This window comes from Diorhabda carinulata, chromosome X (assembly GCF_026250575.1).
Source record: "Diorhabda carinulata isolate Delta chromosome X, icDioCari1.1, whole genome shotgun sequence".
NCBI classification, from domain to species: Eukaryota; Metazoa; Arthropoda; class Insecta; order Coleoptera; family Chrysomelidae; genus Diorhabda; species Diorhabda carinulata.
The window spans coordinates 63,481,881-63,502,480 of record NC_079472.1 but is presented as its reverse complement, the minus strand read 5'-3'; the positions used below and the strand labels follow the sequence as shown (position 1 = coordinate 63,502,480).

General features: G+C 33.5%; 1 protein-coding gene across 1 annotated transcript in view; it reads left to right on the top strand.

The window, feature by feature from the left end:
- LOC130902058 (uncharacterized) overlaps positions 1-17,194 on the top strand; it is a 51,455-nt gene extending 34,261 nt beyond the window's left edge. The window contains exons 10-25 of the mRNA XM_057813862.1: positions 1,227-1,485; positions 1,601-1,837; positions 2,361-2,656; positions 3,271-3,514; positions 4,518-4,704; positions 4,761-5,149; positions 5,588-5,823; positions 5,881-6,185; positions 6,407-6,543; positions 6,609-6,848; positions 8,471-8,872; positions 10,696-11,013; positions 11,226-11,645; positions 13,678-13,958; positions 14,026-14,341; positions 15,439-17,194. Coding sequence (XP_057669845.1) covers positions 1,227-1,485; positions 1,601-1,837; positions 2,361-2,656; positions 3,271-3,514; positions 4,518-4,704; positions 4,761-5,149; positions 5,588-5,823; positions 5,881-6,185; positions 6,407-6,543; positions 6,609-6,848; positions 8,471-8,872; positions 10,696-11,013; positions 11,226-11,645; positions 13,678-13,958; positions 14,026-14,341; positions 15,439-15,596 — 4,425 coding nt within the window. The 3' untranslated portion in view covers positions 15,597-17,194. The remainder of the gene's footprint in view (positions 1-1,226; positions 1,486-1,600; positions 1,838-2,360; positions 2,657-3,270; positions 3,515-4,517; positions 4,705-4,760; positions 5,150-5,587; positions 5,824-5,880; positions 6,186-6,406; positions 6,544-6,608; positions 6,849-8,470; positions 8,873-10,695; positions 11,014-11,225; positions 11,646-13,677; positions 13,959-14,025; positions 14,342-15,438) is intronic.
- The last annotated feature ends 3,406 nt before the right edge of the window (positions 17,195-20,600 follow it).

The following is a 20,600-nucleotide window of genomic DNA, read 5'->3' as shown; positions in this document are numbered from 1 at the left end:
AATCTTGAAACCTGAAAAAAATTCCCAAAGAAGCTCACGAAATGTTAAAATTCATTTATGGTGATGATTTAGTGATTTTAACTAGCTATGTCTCATGTATGTTTAGTAAAATTGTCTTAGGGGTACCAAAGAAACTTGTGAAATGTTAAAATTTGTCTATGGTGATTATTTACTGATTTTGATGTGCTATATCTCATCTATCACTCTAGTGAGAACGTTTTTGTGGTGTCTGTCGTGAAACATGGATATTTAAAGTTGAAAAAATTACCAAGAAAGCTCACGAAATGTTCAAATTTGTCTATGGGAATTACTTAGTGATTATGATGCACTATATCTCATGAATCACTCTAGCGAAAACGTTTTTGTGATGTCTGTCGTGAAACATGGATATTGAATGGTCGAAAAAGTACCAAGGAAGCTCACGAAATGTTCAGATTTGTCTATGGGTATAATATATTGATTTTGGAAGATGTTTCCTAGTGGTGTAAGCGATTTAAAAGGAGAAAAAAGTCAATTGAGAACTAAAAACGGTCGAGGCGTTATTCGATCTCAAATATTGATGAAACAAAGAAACGAGAATAAAGAAATAGACCTAAAAAGTAAGAGAAGAAATTATCGTAAGCAATAAATAGATAACAGAATTTTTTTGACAAGAATAAATAGTTTAAAGAAACTGAAATAAAAGATAACGGAACCAGGTGAATCAAAATTAAAAAAAATCGGATAATTTCTCAATTTTATGAAACGTGAATCTATAAAATTTTTAAGAAAATATCACTGATGGTACTGAAGTGGTAATAAGTGACACCATCTAACATCTTGCGGAAAAACTGCGTACTATAAAAACTCTACCCACGGAAATACTATTTCAGTTATTATTGAGTCCATTCAGTATGGAATATTTAACAACTTTCATTATTGAAATTATCTATTTCATAAATGACCACCCACCTTATTCAACAAATCTGGTCCTCGGTGACTTTGTCCTTCTTCTTAACCATAAAATTTTTCCTGCAGGAGAGAGATATTAATCAAAAGAGGATGTAAACACTTATTTTGTCGAGAAAGAGATTAAAATATTACAGCTTCTTGTTTACTTGTTTGTTTATGTCTGAAAATTCCAGAAATTCCTCGTTTTTTATATTCTGAATTTCAATTTATTTCCAATAATTCAATTTTGTATTCATATATTCCCAGTTCTGGATACATTTTCGTATAATTTTAAGGTTCACAGATTATGGCTGAAGAATCCCGTAATTTCAATTGCTGATTTGGATATTCTTAAGCAAACGACACATCGGAATTGGAGCGCTCATGTCATCGACATAACGTTTCCCGAAGAAGAAGGAATCCATGGTTTTTTGAAGAAATTACAAAGCGTATGCGAGGAAGCTAACGAAATGTCCGCCAAACATCAAATTATCATTTTATCTGACCGATTAGGAGGACCAAACAGAGTACCTATAAGTAGTTTACTAGCTTTGGGTAAGATTTTTTTCCACTTTTCATTAATTCTATTATTATCATAGTCTATCTGATAACTTTGTCCAAATACATGGTGTTTTTTAGCACGATTATTGTAGTATTGACTAATTTTCAGGTGCTACTCACCATTACTTGATAGAATCTCGGTCTAGGATGAAAGTAGCCTTGGTAGTTGAAACAGCTGAAGCTCGAGAAGTTCACCATATCTGTGTTCTTCTTGGTTATGGCGCAGATGCAATTTGTCCATACTTGGCTCTTGAACTGGCTTCTAGTCTTCGAGACCAAGGAGTATTGGATACCAATCTAACAGACGAAGCTATTTTCCAAAACTATGCACAAGCTATGTCTACCGGTAAGAACTATTCAATCCATTAACAAGGAATTATAAGGTTCCCTTGGAAGCAATAAACTTCTGTTTTCGCTCATCAAAAAGTTTTTTATATCACTCTGAGATGGTTTTCAACAAAGTTTCTTCAATATCATCAATTAAGTGAAATAGAAGTTGTTGCTACTGTCTCTATAATACGCATTTATTTCTTTGCCTTCTTCATTATCTTCAATTTCTTCAAAGTTTTTCCTCTTTCCCCTAAATTCAATTATTATTGTTCTTTTTTCTTTTATCAATTTTTGTTTTGCTATTTTTCTGATGTCTTCGTATTTCATCTTGTATATTATTATTTTTCCTCTTAATTTTCTCCAAATTATATAATATAATGCTACTTCTTCATTAATTTCTATATAGCCGTCGTATTTGGTTAAATAAAGTAATCAATTCATTGATTTCATTAAATCAAATCAATTTTCATAAGTATTGACCACCTTGTATATAAAATTTTTGGATGATTTTCAAATTCGTTGTTTCATTATTTTCGCAGGTATCAGTAAAGTTATGGCAAAAATGGGGATATCCACTCTACAATCTTACAAATCTGCACAAATATTCGAAGCAGTCGGTTTAGCTGAAGACGTTATCGAAAAGGCCTTCAAAGGAACACCATCGCGATTGGGCGGAGTTAATTTGGATCTATTGGCAACGGAAAGTTTCGAAAGACATCAAAATGCTTACAAAGTCAGCCCCGACAGTTTAATTATAAGAGACGCAGGAAATTATCATTGGAGAGCAGGAGGAGAGAAGCATCTGAACGAACCAGCCAGTATTGCCTCTCTACAGGTAAAATTTTATCTATACTATCTATTAAAATATAACAGATAAGAACGTAGGCTTCCATCATTAGAGTCAATGTCAGAAACATTACTTCCGGATTGGAATTGTGTCGCTGTGATTGTTGAGTTCGACGTTTCGTCATCCATTGTAGACAGCTTCTTCAGGAGTTGAACACGGTAACTTAGTATATTCATTATACACGATATGAAACTGAATAAGTAAAAAAATCATACAATTATATACAATGTGATTCAAATAAGTTTAGTTATAATTAAATCTTCTTCAAGATGGAAAGCCGGTTATAAAATAAAATTGTTTAAGCCCATATTTATAAAAAAATACTCGCTTTTTAAACATAAATTTCAATATACAGGGTGATACATTTGAATCTAGTTCTAATTCTCTATTATTCCGCAAGTGATTTTCACACTGTATATTCAATTACTAGTTACTTAATTGATTTTTTCTTTCAATATTTTTTTTATTTAAGAATATAAACTTATTTTGAACACATTGAATAAGCTAGAAATACATTAAATAGAGAATCACCGCTTTCTAAAATCATATTCAGTCTTAATGAAAATAAAAAAATAATTTTTTATCCTTTTCTTTTATCTTAGGAAGCGGCAGTAAATAAAAACAAAACGGCGTACGAACGTTTCAAGGAATCCACGATGGAATCTGTTAGAAACTGTATGTTACGAGGTAGACTGGACTTACGAAGGCTCGATCAACCTCTACCTTTGGACGAAATAGAACCCGCTTCGGAAATTGTTAAAAGATTCGCTACGGGGGCTATGAGCTTTGGTTCGATTAGCTTAGAATCGCATCAGACTCTTGCTATCGCTATGAATAAAGTGGGAGGTGAGTTTCTATATTGATTCTCAAAAATTCACCGTTAACTTAGTTGCGATAACTTATTTACAGCGCTCATTATTTGATTTTATTACTAACCATACACTGTTTTCTATAAAAGCCTCCCCCCATAAAAAAAAACCAAAAAAGCTAAAAAAATAAATATCGACTTAAATGAACTTTTCCCTGGATATTAGGTCGCCCAAAATACCACTTTTACTGTTTACAAGGGCGACTCCACTGGAGATCGTTGGTCGGAAATTCTCCAATTTAATGACAATCTATTTACTGAATGATCAAACCCGTGACAAATTGTCTAGAGAAATAATATCATAAGTTGTTTGATAACGTTTATCAGCTCTACACTGTTTACTTATAGGGAAGAGAGTTATAAATTGATTTCAAAAAATACTGGCTCACCCTGTATCTTACCAAACAGTCATTTTAAAAATAATTATTTCAGTAATAAATAGTGACATATGATTACAATTTTTTTAGTGGCATCAAGTTAATTTCAAAACATGTTGGCTCAGTCATTTTAAGAATAATTGTACTCAACTGTCACTATTTAATAATGAGAACACTTCAAATGGTGTAGTAATATCATTTCAAGTATTTTCAGTAATAAATAGTGACATTTGATTACAATTTTTTTAGTGGCATCAATAAGTTAATTTCAAAACATGTTGGCTCAGTCATTTTAAGAATAATTGTACTCAACTGTCACTATTTAATAATGGAATGAATTGAAATGGTGTACGAATATCATTTTAAGTATTTTCAATAATAAATAGTGACGTTTGATTACAATTTTCTGTATTACTGTCAATAAAATTACGAGTAAGTCTCCATATTTATTTGTCAAATTCTTGATCACTACATATTTACTACTGTAATGTATGTGGAAACAAAGTATAGTTTATAATGAACTAACTATAGATCTAATTAATAAGAAACTATAGCTATAAAGACAACAGTCACCTTTCATTAATAACCATCATTTCTTTCTCAGGTAAAAGTAATACTGGTGAAGGTGGTGAAGACCCGGAAAGATATTTGGACGAAGAAAAACGTTCATCCATCAAACAAGTCGCCTCTGGTCGTTTTGGGGTGACTTCCTCATATCTAGCGCACGCCGATGATCTACAAATTAAAATGGCACAAGGCGCTAAACCAGGCGAAGGCGGTGAACTTCCTGGGTAAGTAACAGATTTCCAATACATGGTAATATAGTATCAACGCCATCTATTTGTAGTTATAAAGTATCTGCCGATATAGCCAAGACGAGACATTCTGTACCCGGAGTAGGTCTTATCTCTCCGCCTCCTCATCACGATATCTACTCCATAGAAGATTTAGCCGAATTGATTTACGATTTGAAATGCGCCAATCCGTTAGCTCGTATCTCAGTTAAACTCGTATCCGAAGTTGGAGTCGGAGTTGTAGCTTCTGGTGTAGCTAAAGGTAAAGCTGAACACATCGTCGTATCTGGACATGATGGTGGAACTGGTGCTAGTTCTTGGACGGGGATTAAAAGTGCTGGATTACCGTGGGAATTGGGTATCGCCGAAACTCATCAAGTTCTAGTTCTAAATAACTTGAGATCTCGAATTGTTCTGCAAGCTGATGGAAATATAAGAACTGGTAAGTGATTTTAAAATATAGTTTCAAGTGGAAAAATCTTTTTACTAAAACTGGTTCATCAATCCGTGAGTTTTCGAAATTTCATCATCTTAATTGAAAGAGCAATAAATTTCCTGTGAACGGATGTCTGTCATTTGATTCCTATCAAAATTTGATTGAACTGCAATATCAAGTTTGTGTTTGAGAGCCTTTGAAAGCAGTTAGAGAAAGTGAATTTTCATGATAGGGTGTTGGGTAATTGGGAAGTAGTACCGCTCCTGTAGACAGATACCTGTCATTTGACTCCTGTCAATATTTGAATAAACTATGTTATCAAGTTTGTGTTTGAGAACCTTTGAGAGCTGTTATTTGACTCTTGTCACAATTTCAATTATCTGCGTCATCCACTTTGTGTTTGAGAGCCATGAGCTTGTTTAAAATAAGAATATTTTGATGTAGGATTTGACGTAGTGGTAGCCGCCATATTGGGTGCAGACGAAATAGGTTTTAGTACTGCACCTTTAATCGTAATGGGTTGTACAATGATGAGGAAGTGTCATCTCAATACCTGTCCCGTTGGTATAGCAACTCAAGATCCAGTTTTGAGGAAAAAATTCACCGGTAAACCAGAACATGTCATCAACTATCTATTCATGCTCGCAGAAGAAGTTAGGGAACACATGGCCAATTTGGGGGTAAGTAATAATTTAAATATGTCATTTATACTGACTGAAATTATTTATCTATTTTAGATCCGCACGTACCAAGAATTGATTGGACGAACGGATCTTCTTAAGGTATTAGAAACCGGTTCCCAAAAAACGAAATCTCTCAACTTGAACTTGATATTACAAAACGCTCTACATATGAGACCTGGAGTTAACATCAAAGGTGGATCCGTATCGCAAGATTTTCAATTGGAACAACGACCCGATAATGAATTGATAGAGAAATCACAACCGGTTATCGATGGGGCTCAGAAGTCGATTGATATTGAGATGAAAATTAATAATGAAGAACGAGCTTTCGGATCAACTCTTAGCTATCATATATCTCGGTAAGTTTTTAAAATATTTCATTAACTAAACTGGTTAAAACATCTTCTGATAGTTGTTTCTAAATGCAGTTGAATTTTGTGCAAAAATAATTTTATTATACAGTAATAGTTCTAAGGCATTGGATGAATGGATATTAATAATTTTATTTAAATTGAATTATTAGAAATTTTATAACTAATTGTTCCATAAATTTAATTAATTTTCTTTATATAAATTCAAGCAAATATAATGAAGACGGCTTGCCAGAAGGGAGTCAAATAAATATTCGCCTAACGGGATCTGCTGGTCAGAGTTTCTGCGCCTTTTTAGCAAAAGGTATTAACGTAACACTAGAAGGAGATGCTAACGATTACGTTGGTAAGTTTTATCTTATAAAATATGACAATATGAACTAACGTTTTTTTTAATTTTTTTAATATTAGGAAAAGGCCTTTCTGGTGGAAACATTGTTATTTACCCTCCCAAAACGTCACCGTTTGAATCCCATCTTAACGTCATCGTTGGTAACGTTTGTTTATATGGAGCTACGTCTGGTAAAGCCTTTATGAGGGGCATAGCTTCGGAACGGTTTGCAGTTAGAAATTCTGGAGCTATTACTGTTGTAGAAGGTGTAGGAGACCATGGATGCGAATATATGACCGGAGGAATCGTGTTAATTCTAGGTAAAATTTGTTATAAATACAGCAGTTAAAAGTGAAATTATAGATAAAATAATGTGTGTAGTGTGGTATCTTATTTATTTATTTTCCACTGTTTTGTTTTGATTTTAAATATTTACTTAACATTACAAAAAATCATTTAGTTGGTCTGGTTTGCGCATGTATGGTGGATATAATAGCTAAAACAGGTAGAAACTGGAGGCAGAAAGAAGAAGACATTTATGCAAATTAGATCGATAGAGGGAGCTGAAGATTAGGCATCTGAAGTTATAGACCCATTCAAATATAGATGACATTATTGTACATATGAAAAAAATATAAATTTACGAATTATACGGGGTGAGTTCTAGATATGTCCAAACATTGAATTGTGTATTCTAGAACCTAAAATATCCATTACTGGAACTTGACTGTTTCTAATGATTCTTTCCAGCTTTCTGGCATCTCTTACACATCATAACTTCGGCCTTCCGGTCTTCCTATTCCAGTTGGTTCAATACTGAGGACACTTTTCAAAATTGACTTCCTCCATCTGCACTATGCGACCTATCCACTGCAGTTTTGCAGGTCTTTTGTACTTGACTACTACGTATATGTCGTTGTTCACAGATACAAGCTAGTTTGAGAATGTCTGGACAAAATAAATGAGCTACGTTTAAAGAATACAATTCCTCTCTAATGGGTTTCTGGTCAGACTGAAGCAGAGGGAAATTAAATAGTACACAGACTTGCTAATGTAGGGACCTGAACCCTTTTGTGAAATCTACTACAAGACAAGAGAGACAATACTAGAAAAGTTAACTCTGCGCACCTCCCAGTACCACAACAAGAATAGGGGACTTGAACTCTTCAGTGGAATGTGCTACAAGACAAGGGAGACAGAACTAGAAAACAAAGTAGATATGAACTCTGAACACTCCCAGTACCACAGCAAGAATAGGGGATACCATAAATATTTTGGGTGTATATGTTACACCGTAAACTATACATACATACTTCCCCTTGTACATAGTGGGAGGTTGTTTGTAATTGAGTATCCTCCACAGGAATATTTTCTTTTACTGAACCATATATTTTGCTCGTAATTCATTCAAAGACTAAGAGTTTTTGCTATGTTACTTTCGTCGTAGTTGAAATTTCCGACCCACAAGTCAGAATTGATGTATGAGGACTATGAGCAAAAAACCCCTCAGACTGTATGGGGAAAATACTGAACCAAAGACTCTGGTAAACCTAAACATGGTGCCGTTGATTCGGACTGTCATTTCTGTGGAATAGAAATAGCAAAAACGAGACACGTCCTCTGCAATTGTCTACTCTTATTAGCTCAAGGAGGAAAATCTTGGGATTTGACCTAGTGGAAGAGCCTTACCTAAAAAACAAGACTGCCAACTTGAACTCTTATTTATCGTTGCTGATAGAGGACACTAATTTCTGTTGAGTAAATCAATTTTAAATTTTTTTCTGGTGAACAAAATATTTTAAAAAAATAGTAATTGTGTAAATTTTCTTGGCAAGTTTAAATTGATTAGTAACTCCTATTTTATTTGTACTACAATGTAATTCAATAGCAGTTTTTACATAAATATGTATACGAATTTTAAAAAAATGGATATTTTTTTTAGGTCTGACTGGTAGAAACTTTGCAGCCGGTATGTCTGGAGGTATCGCTTACGTATGGGATATAGACGGTAAATTTTCCACAAAATGTAACATGGAAACCGTAGAACTATGCAAATTGGAAGATAAAGAAGATGTAGATCTCGTTATATCCCTTCTCAAAGAATTCGAAGAATTGACCGGAAGTATTGTAGCTAAAACTCTGATAGATGAATTTGATATCCGTAAGAGAGAATTCGTCAAAGTTTTTCCGTACGAATACCAGAGAGCATTAAAACAAAAAACTGCGGAAATACCCGTCAATCAACCTCAAGCTGTGGAACCCAAGATACTGGATATTGAAGACGCCATCGGCGATGCTACTCACGAGCAAAAGAAAGTTGAAAGGGCTCTGGATAAGACCAGAGGTAATGTCTCAATTTTTCTTGTGAATAATCGGATAGCAATTTATACAGTAGACGCTCTTTTAACTAACCCTGGTCAAGGTTGGATAAGATAAAGTGATAAAAAGTTGAAAACCGAAAATAGTCAAAATAAGGATTAAAATAATCAAATTTTTGATGACTCACCCAGTATTCTTTCAGAATTTTTCCTATTACTTGTTGAATAGAATATGGTTATGAAAAAAAAACATATAAACTGTCCGAGAGACTAAGGGATAAAGAATATTTACGTAACTTTTCTTCGGTTTTTCCACGTTTTAGCACTCGAATTTTTTTTTCAATGTTTAGTCTATAACGAAAATTTCTTCGTATAAGTATTGATATATTTCTTATTTATGTAAAATTGTGACAAGTGACATAAGAAACATGTACACTCCCTTTTTTTGTAATCATGACGTCAATACATTTTGAGGTTTGTTGTTGTTGAACACATCTTGCAGCCAGTTGTAGTTTGCTTCTAACTTCGGCATGATTTCTTTTATCACGAGTTTCTCTCTTTTGTCATTTATTTAGTACGCACGTACGTCTTTTAACTTTCTAATTCTTAATTAAAAAGGACAATTGTTAACATTAATCAATATCTGTTATTTTTTGAGCAACTTGTTGCATGGCTTATCATAACTAAATAGCATAAATTGGTCCTTAGTCGCATGTAATGTCTCTTATAATCTAGATCCATATATTCAAATTGGGAACTGTCTCTTGATACCGTTCAGCAGACTATAGAACGTACCTACTCTCTGGTTAAGTTAACTTTAGCTTATGAACTTACTTTAGTCTCTATTAGATTAGATTTACTTTGGTTTCCATTGAATTAGGTTTACTTTAGTTTCGACTAGGTTAGGTTTACTTTAGTCTCGATTAGATTTACTTTAGATTCGATTAGGTGAGGTTAACTTCAGCTTGAGCATAAATTAGTCCTCAGTCACCTGTGATGTCTCTTATAATCCAGATCCAGATGAAACAGTAAGAAAAAAGGCATAAATAAATATTATTCGAATTGAGAACTGTCGCTTGATGTTGTTGATCAGACCAAAGAACAGTTTTATTTTCTGGTTAGGTTTATTTTAGCTTTGATTGGCTTAGGTTCACTTCACCTTCGATAAGGTTAGGTTTACTTCAGTCTCTAATAGATTAGGTTTACTTTAACTTCGATTAGGTTAAATTTACTTGAGCGTCAATTAGGTTAGGTTTACTTTAGCTTATATAGAGCTATCTTAATTGGCCGATAACTCGGGAAAAAGATATTTTTCTATCTAAGGAAAGCTATATTCTATAATGAAGAAGAAATACTAATTTCCAATACCTAAGACTTCTATAAATGGATAGGCAGTAAAAGCCCATGCGGTTTTTATTTTAGATTGTAACACCAAGACTTTCTCCTTTGAAACTATGTCGTTCCTTTGCGCCATTCTTTAAGGTGGAAATTGGACAAGATTTTTTCGTTAATATGCAGTAGTCTTACAGATTTTTTTGTTTCGTTTTCAATCTTCTAAACCGATGCCGATTTAACCATTATTTTTTCAACAGATTTCCCGTTCTGACGCTTTTAATTTTTATTACAATAACTACTTAACTGCTCAAAACCAATTATGTCACAGTATTGTATTCTGAAACAATTGATTATTATTTGTGTAAAGTGAAAACATACTTAGGAAACACTAATCACTAACTTTGGCAAATAAATTAGTGCAATAAATACTGCTCGCCATAAATAAGAAAATTACAATCGACTTTATTGTATATTGAAAGTCTATTTTCGAACAGTTGATCATTTTTTTTATCAGGTTTTATGAAATATCCTCGTGAAGCCGCTCCCTACCGTCCTGCTGATAAACGTATGAAAGATTGGGATGAAATTTACAATTTTACTCACGTACGTAAAGGACTTCGCGTACAAGCTGCCCGTTGTATGGAATGCGGCGTGCCGTTCTGTCAATCGAATAGTCACGGGTGTCCATTAGGTAACATAATTCCCCGATGGAATCTTCTGGTATTCCAGAATCAATGGAGGCAAGCTTTGAATCATCTTCTTCAAACTAATAACTTCCCGGAGTTTACTGGCAGAGTTTGTCCTGCACCTTGCGAAGCTGCTTGTGTACTTGGTATGTATATTCATTATTTTGACGGACATTCTGTATGTATATAAGCAACAACAAATTCTTGATAAGATCTGAATTTTTGACTTACACTTTTAATTGAACTTTTTGGTACAGCTGTAATGCAGCCATCTCCATAACATAAAAAGAATGGAATATTTTTAATAAGTAATAAGATAGTTTCGTCTGTATCACTTACTCATTATTTTTCTATTCAGGTATATCAGAACCAAGTGTTACCATCAAAAATATCGAATGTGCTATAATAGATCATGCTTTCGAAAATGGTTGGATCGTTCCCCAAATACCCACAGTACGCAATGGCAAGAGAGTAGCTATAGTAGGATCCGGTCCGGCTGGTCTGGCTTGCGCAAATCAGTTGAATAAAGCAGGTTATCTAGTTACGGTTTTCGAAAGAAATGACAGAATCGGGGGGTTACTTCAGTACGGAATTCCCACAATGAAATTAAGTAAGACTGTAGTGCAGAGAAGAGTAGATCTTTTAGCTGCCGAAGGGATCGAATTCAAGACCAATGTCAATGTGGGAAAAGATATTTTAGCTAATGAATTAAGTGATGAGTACGACGCTGTCGTACTTGCCACTGGGGCAACGTGGCCGAGAGATTTGCCACTTCCAGGTAAGTTTTGATTTTTACAAATTCTTCTTCACAGCATCTGTTATGATTAATTTATCTGGAATTATACTGGTCTTTCCATTTTCAAAATGATTGATTATATTCTTTTCGAATTTGTCTTGTGTTGGGATCTGGATTTTCTTACAATTTTATATCTAGTGACATAATACATTACTCAATAAGTCGTGTGACTGACACGCAGATGGCGCTACCATTGTCAAATCCATATGACGTTTATGAAGTACTATATTTTATAGAAAAACGGCCTCATATGTCGAAGAAAAAACTGTTTAATAAAATGCACCGATTCACAATGCAACGATGGTTAAATTGAACGAATTACATTTCGAATTGCTTCCTCATCTACCGTTTAGTCCAGATCTGGCCCTCAATGACTACTGGCTATTCGCTGATCTCGATAAAATGCTCGACAGTAGGAAATTCAGCTCAAATGAAGAAGCGTTTGCTAAAACTGAAACATATTTTGAGGCAAAAGGCAAATCCTTCTAGATGCACGGCATCGAGTAGTTAGAGAAGCGTTCGAATGATTGTATTGCTTTTGAAGGAGATAACATTGAAGAATAAAATCGATTTTTGTCAAAAAAAATGTGTTTTTCTCAGTTAGTCACACGACTTATTAAGTAATGTGTTAAATAAACGTTTGGAATTTCAAAATAGGTTTTGATAGTACTTAGACTTCACAAATATTCCGAAACAAAATTGGGGCTTCGCTTTTTAAATGATTTTTAAAAAATACGTCATTGAAGATTTTTGTGACAATAACTTCATTTGCCAAAAGTATCTTTTACTTAGAGACAATTTTCTGCTCAATGTAGTCCTCTAGATCTTTTTTTTTTTTTTTGAAAAAATTGCAATTACTCTTGTACCTGATGATTGGGAATATTGAAAATATGTTCTGCTTTTAAAAACCAAGATCTTTGGAAGACAAAAATAAATGAAGGTTATTTATGGAAATTTTGAGAGTTTCTTGATCTTCTTCCATTCAGTACAAGATGACCAGTTTAATTAGTTAACAAAGTAGGATAACTATAGAACTGTAGAATCTAAAATCTAACTATTTCTGTAGAATATACAATCTGATTTCTGACAGCTGATAATTTTGACAGTATCTTCTCCAAAGATCAAAATTTTCGGAGGACAAAAATAATGGTTATATATGGAAATTTTGAAAGTTTCTTGATATCCTTCCATTCAGTAGAAACTGGCCACTTAACTAGTAAACAAATCAGATAAAACTATTTCTGAAGAACGTAACGATATGATTTCTGACGGCCGACAATTTTCACAGTGCTTTTTTTAAAGACAAAGATATTTGGAGGTCAGAAATCAAGATTATTTATGGAAATTTTGAGTTTTTTTTATCTCCTTCGATTCAGTAGAAGGTGATCAGCTTGACTAGTCAACAAAGTAGAAAAACTCTTTCCGAAAAAACTACGATTTGATATCTGACGTCTGACGGGATAGTAGAATTTATTGGAACGACGATATTTTGATGAAGAAGGTCTTATCCATGTAGTTGGATTGATTTATTTCATTATGTTTATTTTAATAATCATTAATAAAGAGCTCTGACAATGATTCTTCTCATTTGAATCCAGTGTTTACACATATTTCATCATTTTCAAATATTTAAATCAATAAATTGCAAAATGTGACAATGCCAATGCATCTAACCTAAAAAATTAATAAATATTTTCGGTTAAATTCTTGAATGTCCACTTTTCTATCGAGACTACACAAGCTCAAACGGTTTAGTTCTCTTAAGCTCTAGTATCTGGGGCTGGTTATCTCGAAGCTGGAGTAATTCGAGATTGGGATAATGGTGAAGCCTTTCTTCTCGTTTCCCGGTGACAATGTCTATTTCATTTTGGATAAATTCGACTTGGAAGTTTAGATATAAATCGTCTCAATATATATGGGTATTTTCATTATCCAAATTTTGATAATAATATATAATAAACTCGATATTTAGGACGAAATTAATGTATAACAAAGTTTCTAATTAATTTCATAGGTCGTCAATTAAATGGCATCCACTTTGCCATGGAATTTTTGGAAAGTTGGCAGAAAAAACAACTCGGAGCTAATTTCGACGGGCCTCATGCCAAAGACAAAAATGTGATAATTATCGGTGGTGGTGATACAGGCTGTGATTGTATTGCAACTTCTTTAAGACAAGGCGCTGCTTCGATTACTACTTTTGAAATTCTACCCGAACCTAAAACGAAGAGAACCAACGATAATCCTTGGCCCCAGTGGCCTAGAGTCTTTAGAGTAGATTACGGTCACGAAGAAGTATGTTTTTCTTTCAAATGTATTTTTTTTTTGGATTTAACAAAAATTCAATTTTGTTTGTTCCCAGGTGAAAGTCCGCTACGGCGCAGACCCTAGAGTATTTAGCATTATGACTCAAGAATTTTTAGATGATGGTAAGGGTCATGTGAGCGGAGTTAAAACAGTGAACGTAGAATGGATAAAAGATGATAGTGGACGTTGGCAGATGAACCAAGTACCTGGAACTGAAAAAGTATTTAAAGCTGATTTAGTACTTTTAGCCATGGGTTTCTTGGGACCCGAAAGGGCTATTGGTGACCAACTGGAACTCACTTTGGATGCTAGATCGAACTTTAGTACAAAGGACTATAAAACCAATGTGAAGAACGTATTTGCCGCTGGAGGTAAGATGAATTTAAATATATAGTTAATTATCACTGTTCTTATAATTAAATTGTTGATCCGGCATTGCTACAATATTAATTTTAAGTTGATAATGGTTAAAAATTGTAGTGTGACGATTTATTATTTATATATTTTCCAAAAATTTCAATTGTACTAATTTTATTAGTTTGATTTCAGTATAAATCGCAATACTAACCGTATTGAATATCGTAATGTGTCACTGTCATTTGCTCAAAATATAAGAACAAGACTAGATGAATACAAGCTGCTGTTATTTCCAGAGTTTCCCAATTTTTTTTCACATAATTTACTTCTCATTTAACAACATTGTCTCACTAATATTGACACATTCTTTATTTTTAATGACTTATGAACCCTTCAACTTATATTTAAATCCACTCAAGTTGTAGCATACTCCAGATTGTCTCAAATTAGGCCATCGTGGCCAGATTTATTGACTTAAATCGATCCAAGTAAAGTTCTTAGAGACTTAAAACTTCAATACACGATCGAATTGGGAAGAATCCAAATGATTCTAAAGCTTTATAGTGCCTACAAGTCTGAGAAATTCGCAAGGTGCAACATCGACTTCGTATTTTCCGGATTTTAACTCTAAAGGAGTGGATTGGCAGCTGTAGAACTGCGGGAAAAACTAAAACCAGGAATGAAAGAGGAACACAGATGGAAATTACTGAAGAACGAACGAGTAGGAAGAATAGATTTGAATAAAAAAGAACGTATACTCTAATTGAACTTATATTTTGTATAAATTATTACCAAATAGCAATAAATATAAAATAAGAATTTATATCAAAATAACAAATCAAATAACAACAAATTTACTACAATTTATTTTGATTTCAAGTGTAGTTAGGTAGAGGAAGAATTCGAATACATTCCGAGGTTTTATTGAATTTTGCGAGTTAAATGGAAGGACGATAACAAATTAATTTCTCGATTGTTACAATAAATATGTGAACAAATGAATTTTCAAAATGTTTGAAAAAAAACGTAACAAGCCGAAAAACATGTTACAAAGTAGATACTTCCTTGCCTCACTCTGTAAGAAGATAATTTATATGCTTAATTGTTTCAGATTGCCGAAGAGGTCAGTCTCTTGTTGTATGGGCGATTTCTGAAGGTCGTCAGGCTGCAAAGGCCGTAGATGAATTCTTGAAACATGATCGGTCTCTCTTACCAGGCCCGGGGGGTATTATACAGCCATCAGTACATACAGTATCTTGTCCGGTTTAAATACATTTTGAAGTTGAATTCACACAAAATTATGTTTTGTGCTTGCATATTAAGTTTCTGTTTAGTATATTTTATAGAGATTTTTTTAAGCGTGTTCTATTTATAAAATGTGACATTGTTTTGGTAAAATAAAATAATGTACTGGTAGTCAGGTATAAATAAAGGGTGTCCCAAAATTAACGCACGATTCGAATTAAATAGAAAACATAGTTTCTATTCTTTTAATTATAATTTTCTTAATGAATCATAAAGTACATGGGATGGGGTTATTTGTGGTGGAACACATCGGACCAATGGCCTCTACGGCTTTGTATACACATACGCACTCGTTTGTCGAAATTTTATTGATCATTGTGCATAAATTTGGCTGAATTTCGTTGATACAACGTTGAATCCTCTCCTTTAATGTACAAGTGGTTTATTGACGTAGATTTGTGATTTGAAATAACCCCATAAAAACAAATTTAATGGTGTTAAATCAAACGATCTGGGAGGCTAATTTTGATCACCTAAACGAGAGAGTACATGACATGGAAATGTCTCATGTAGTAATTGGAGTATTTCATGGACTGTATGGCATGTACCACCTTCTTGTTGAAACCACATATTGGCCACATCAATATCATCCATTTTGATTTGACTTTACCAGCTTAATTTTCAAAAAACTATGGTCCAATTATGCCTCCAGTACAAAATGCACACCAAACAGTGGATGTGCTTTTCAACATTCATATGTGCGTTCCCAGAACCCCAAAAGCGGCAATTTTGGCGTTTAACAAACCCTCTTTGCTGACCAAGGCCATTAGGCTTCAGCTTTTGTGTATATGAACTTTATAAACATGAATACGCAAATCTTTAGTGAGTAAACGCTATAAAAACCTTCTTGTAATTGTAATTTTTGTCCACGACGCCGAATTGAGGTTCCTGGATTGTCACCACCACTCTAACGCATCGCTTCGATATTGACATTTGAACGATTTGTTTTTGAACGACCAGTGTGTTTGGCATCTCCAGTCGACGAAGTTAAAACACTATTCGGACCATATTTTGTATAAAATATTCGAATTTTGGCTGTCAAGCAACGCTTCATTTTTTCTAACCCCAAACCAGTTAGTAGTCGATTTGTTTTTTTTAGGGTTGTGAACACGTTATCGCATAAATGGCGGCAAATTTAAATCTTGCGTTAATTTTGGGACACCCAATAGTTGAAATATATATCATCAAATGTAGTAGGTAGTTGTTTTTAATTCATAAAACGATTTAGGTACATACGAAGTGCTTCCAAATTTATATATTATCAAAATTAAATAATTAAAAAAATCTTGTGGATATATTTATCGCATTTCAAGTAGAATTGAATATTTGTTAAAGAAAATCGCATTATTGTTGAAAATAAACACGCTTAATACATTAAATAGTTTTTATTAGTTCCGAAGTTGGTTAAAAAAGATGGATTCTTAGAGAGACAAATCAAAAATTATATAAAAAATTGTTGTGGGTTGACATTATTGTATTTAAATTATAATTTCATTAATTTATTTATTAATTCCGTCGTGTCTGTTAATTTTTTTAGAATAAATAGTAGATGGTGTTGTTAAGATGCATTTTTATTTTGTAAAAAATTTTTGTTTTCATAAAATCATGAAAGACAGACAAATCTATACAAAAAATGTATTAACGAGTAAACGAGTTTTTATATTGACCTTTTATAATAGTAAAAAAATGCGTATTATGCATCCGGCATAGCATCCTGTTTCCCTATTCTACCCGTTTAATACAGGGTGTCTTATTAAGAATGAATAAGTGGCTACTCCACTGTTGTAAGCCAGTAGACAACCCGCTATACTGACGAACAGAAATGCCAATTTTTATATTGTAATTTTCAGCTTTTTAAAAATTTTGAATATGTTTTAGTTTGTAAATATTATGGTAAATAACACTGGTCTGCAAAAAAATTTAATCAATCCCTTGGTGATTCTTATGTAAAATGACGTCCTGAATCCAAATATAACTGCCGTTTTCGGGAGAGCCCCGCACTTCTATTTTTCGATAATAATAATAAACTTATCGTTATTGATTTTATTTGAAGGGGTAAAAAGAACTATTTTAGCTGGAAATAATTATAAATAATAAGGATATGTACCATTATTTGGTACTTGCTTCTCTTTTATATCCCGAGGTACAGCTCTCTCGTCCCAAGAATCGGAAGTACTCCGCCAACATGCTTGCACTCCACTTCCCTGAAAATCTCTTCTTCATCTTAGCGATGTCTTGATGGTACAATAAACCATTTTAAACATTGGGATTTTGATAATAACAAAGTTATTTACGAAGAATTACACTTAAAAGCAACAATTAGTGTAGGCGAGAAAATATTTTACCTAATTCGTAATAATAAACTTAACAATTGCAAAAATCACAATAATTCTAAAATCTTATTTTCCTCTCCCAGGAAAAAACGATTCAAAATAAAATATGACAGGGTTGTATATGTGACTTCAAAATGATGTATTACTTTACACCCCTAGCCATTAAGATTTCCCAAGGGGTAGATTGAAAGTGACCTATTTCGACATTATTTCAAAATTTGAACAAAACTAGCAATTATTTGGGTATTTTTTATGTCTTTGAATCATTCATTATTCAAAGTTACAAGTTACTACACGCCTTAAGTCTCTGATAAAATATATAAAAAATATATTTTGTCTGCCTTTACATGCTCTAAGATGTCTAAATAAGTTTTAGTTATAATTACGAGGGTTGATCAAAAAAAGGTCACAAGGGCTGGTTATACCCTGGGTCACCAATGACAAATCTAATGTTACATCGTTTGCTGGTAAAATTGTGGCATAATAATTTGATGTTATCCTTAAGGGTGGTCAGATTATCAACTCGAAGAGTTATTGTATCATTCGACATATTTGCTGAAGGTGCCAGCCTCCTGCAGGACAATCCTAGGTTTCATACTGTGGAAACAACATAAGAATTGTGGTGATTCTAGCGTCACACCCCATATACTCCAGAACTGCCACCCAATGAGTATTTCTTATTACTGAGAATTAAGAAAGTATTGTGAAATACCTGGTTCTATCGACAAAAACTTGATTTCCACTGATTAAATTCTGATAAATTCCTCCTATATCTCAAGAAGGCTATTTTTATGGGGTTTTTGCGTCCCACTTCTCAAGGTACTCCTCGAGGTACTTGAGTCTTTTGATGAAATAGGCAAGACATTCGCAGATTTGATCCTTTGTTGTTTCCACGGCTTACTCATCTGCAGTTGTTGTCCTTTGCAATTCCTTCGTCTCGAGTAGCTGGCGACTCTACCTGAAGATAGGTGTAATCGATTTATAACATTTTTTTTTTCAACCCTCGTATTTATTTACAAATTGTGAAATAGAAAACACACTAGTCTTAGTTGAGACGAGACAATAAACTTTTTATTATCGAAGAGATGGAATATAGTGAAACTGACGTCGGTGCCGATAATATTCATTTTCTCTGTCGTTAGAGATACTTTATCTATACTGCGCATGCTTGTATTTAGTCCCTTGCCGTACCAAGACACAGCTACAGGTAAACGGACAAACGATTCAAAGAGTGTCCAGTTTCAAATGTCTTGGTTGCTACATTACTGAACAACTGGATCCCGATAAGGAAATAAAATTTAGAAAGATCAAATGTTACATATGGTTAGTTCTGTTATATGGTGTCGAAGCATGGACTTTAAAAATATCCACCATTAATCGCTTAGAGGATTTTGCTCAAGACACCGTGGACAGCTATGCAAACAAACGATGCAGTCCTTAACAGAGCAAATGCGGTCCGGGACTAGGTGGATAACATTAAATGCAGGAAAATATCTTATTTGAGACACATAATGTGTGGTAGCCGGTTTAATATCCTCCGGTTAATAATGATGGATAAAGTTGAACGTCGAAGAGGCATTGGAAGGAAACAGGCCTCTTGATTGAACAATATTAGGAACTGGACTGAGATAAGAGAAGCAGTTATTCAGACTAGCTCAAGATAGAGAAAGTTTTGTCATGCTGTTCGCCAACGTCAAGGGGACTTGATACGGCACGCTAAGAAGAAGAAGCACATGCTTGAGAATGCGCAGAACGGAGCTAAAACTTCGCGAGGATAGAGAAATAGTTTTCAGCTTCCACTTATAGAAACTGTCCATATAGGAGTATTACATATAGTTCGCTGTGTATCAATCTGCTCAGCCTCGTCCCACGGAAGGTTAAAAGTGATTCGTTTATACCAGATGTCCCAATTTACCCTATATATTCAGTGGTATTTGTTTAAAATTTTTTATATTTATGTTGTAGTGGGTTACTGGTATTGTAATTCAATATTGATATTTATTGTATTCATACATTAGAGCTGATGATTTATGTGGAAATTTTCCATACATGTCTTAACTGTAAAGTACTAGTTTTTATCATCATGGAAGGTTATGGTTTATTCTTTAAAATTAGTGAAATGAAAGTAACAACATTTGATCACTACTGTTCATTTTATTTGTTTGTAATTTGTACTTTTGGGTAAGTATAATGCTTCTATAGTACAAATCACTGCTTATAACATACTAATTTGACTCCATATTATTTTTTTTTTCATCAAAATGTAGTTACTTTTGAAAAAAAAGTAATTTCTGGTGATAAATGTTATGTTTTACTATTAGATTTAACAGTAACATTTGTAATAGAATTTTCAGTCTCGAAATTTTACATTTGGACAATCTATAGGTAATCCCCTTTATAATATGGTACTCTTATAACGCATTTTCATATTAAGCGATTTCGATCCCCTCATATAACATGGAAATTCCCCCATATAAAGCGGAGACGTCCAAAATAACACTTTGGCAAACACAGGAATGAATGTAAAATAGTCACGCTCGTCAATGCGCGTTACTAGACGATGGTAGTAGGGATTAGTACGGTCCTCAAGCATGGATTGACTGACTACTATTGTCAGTTCTATTGTGTCTGTTAG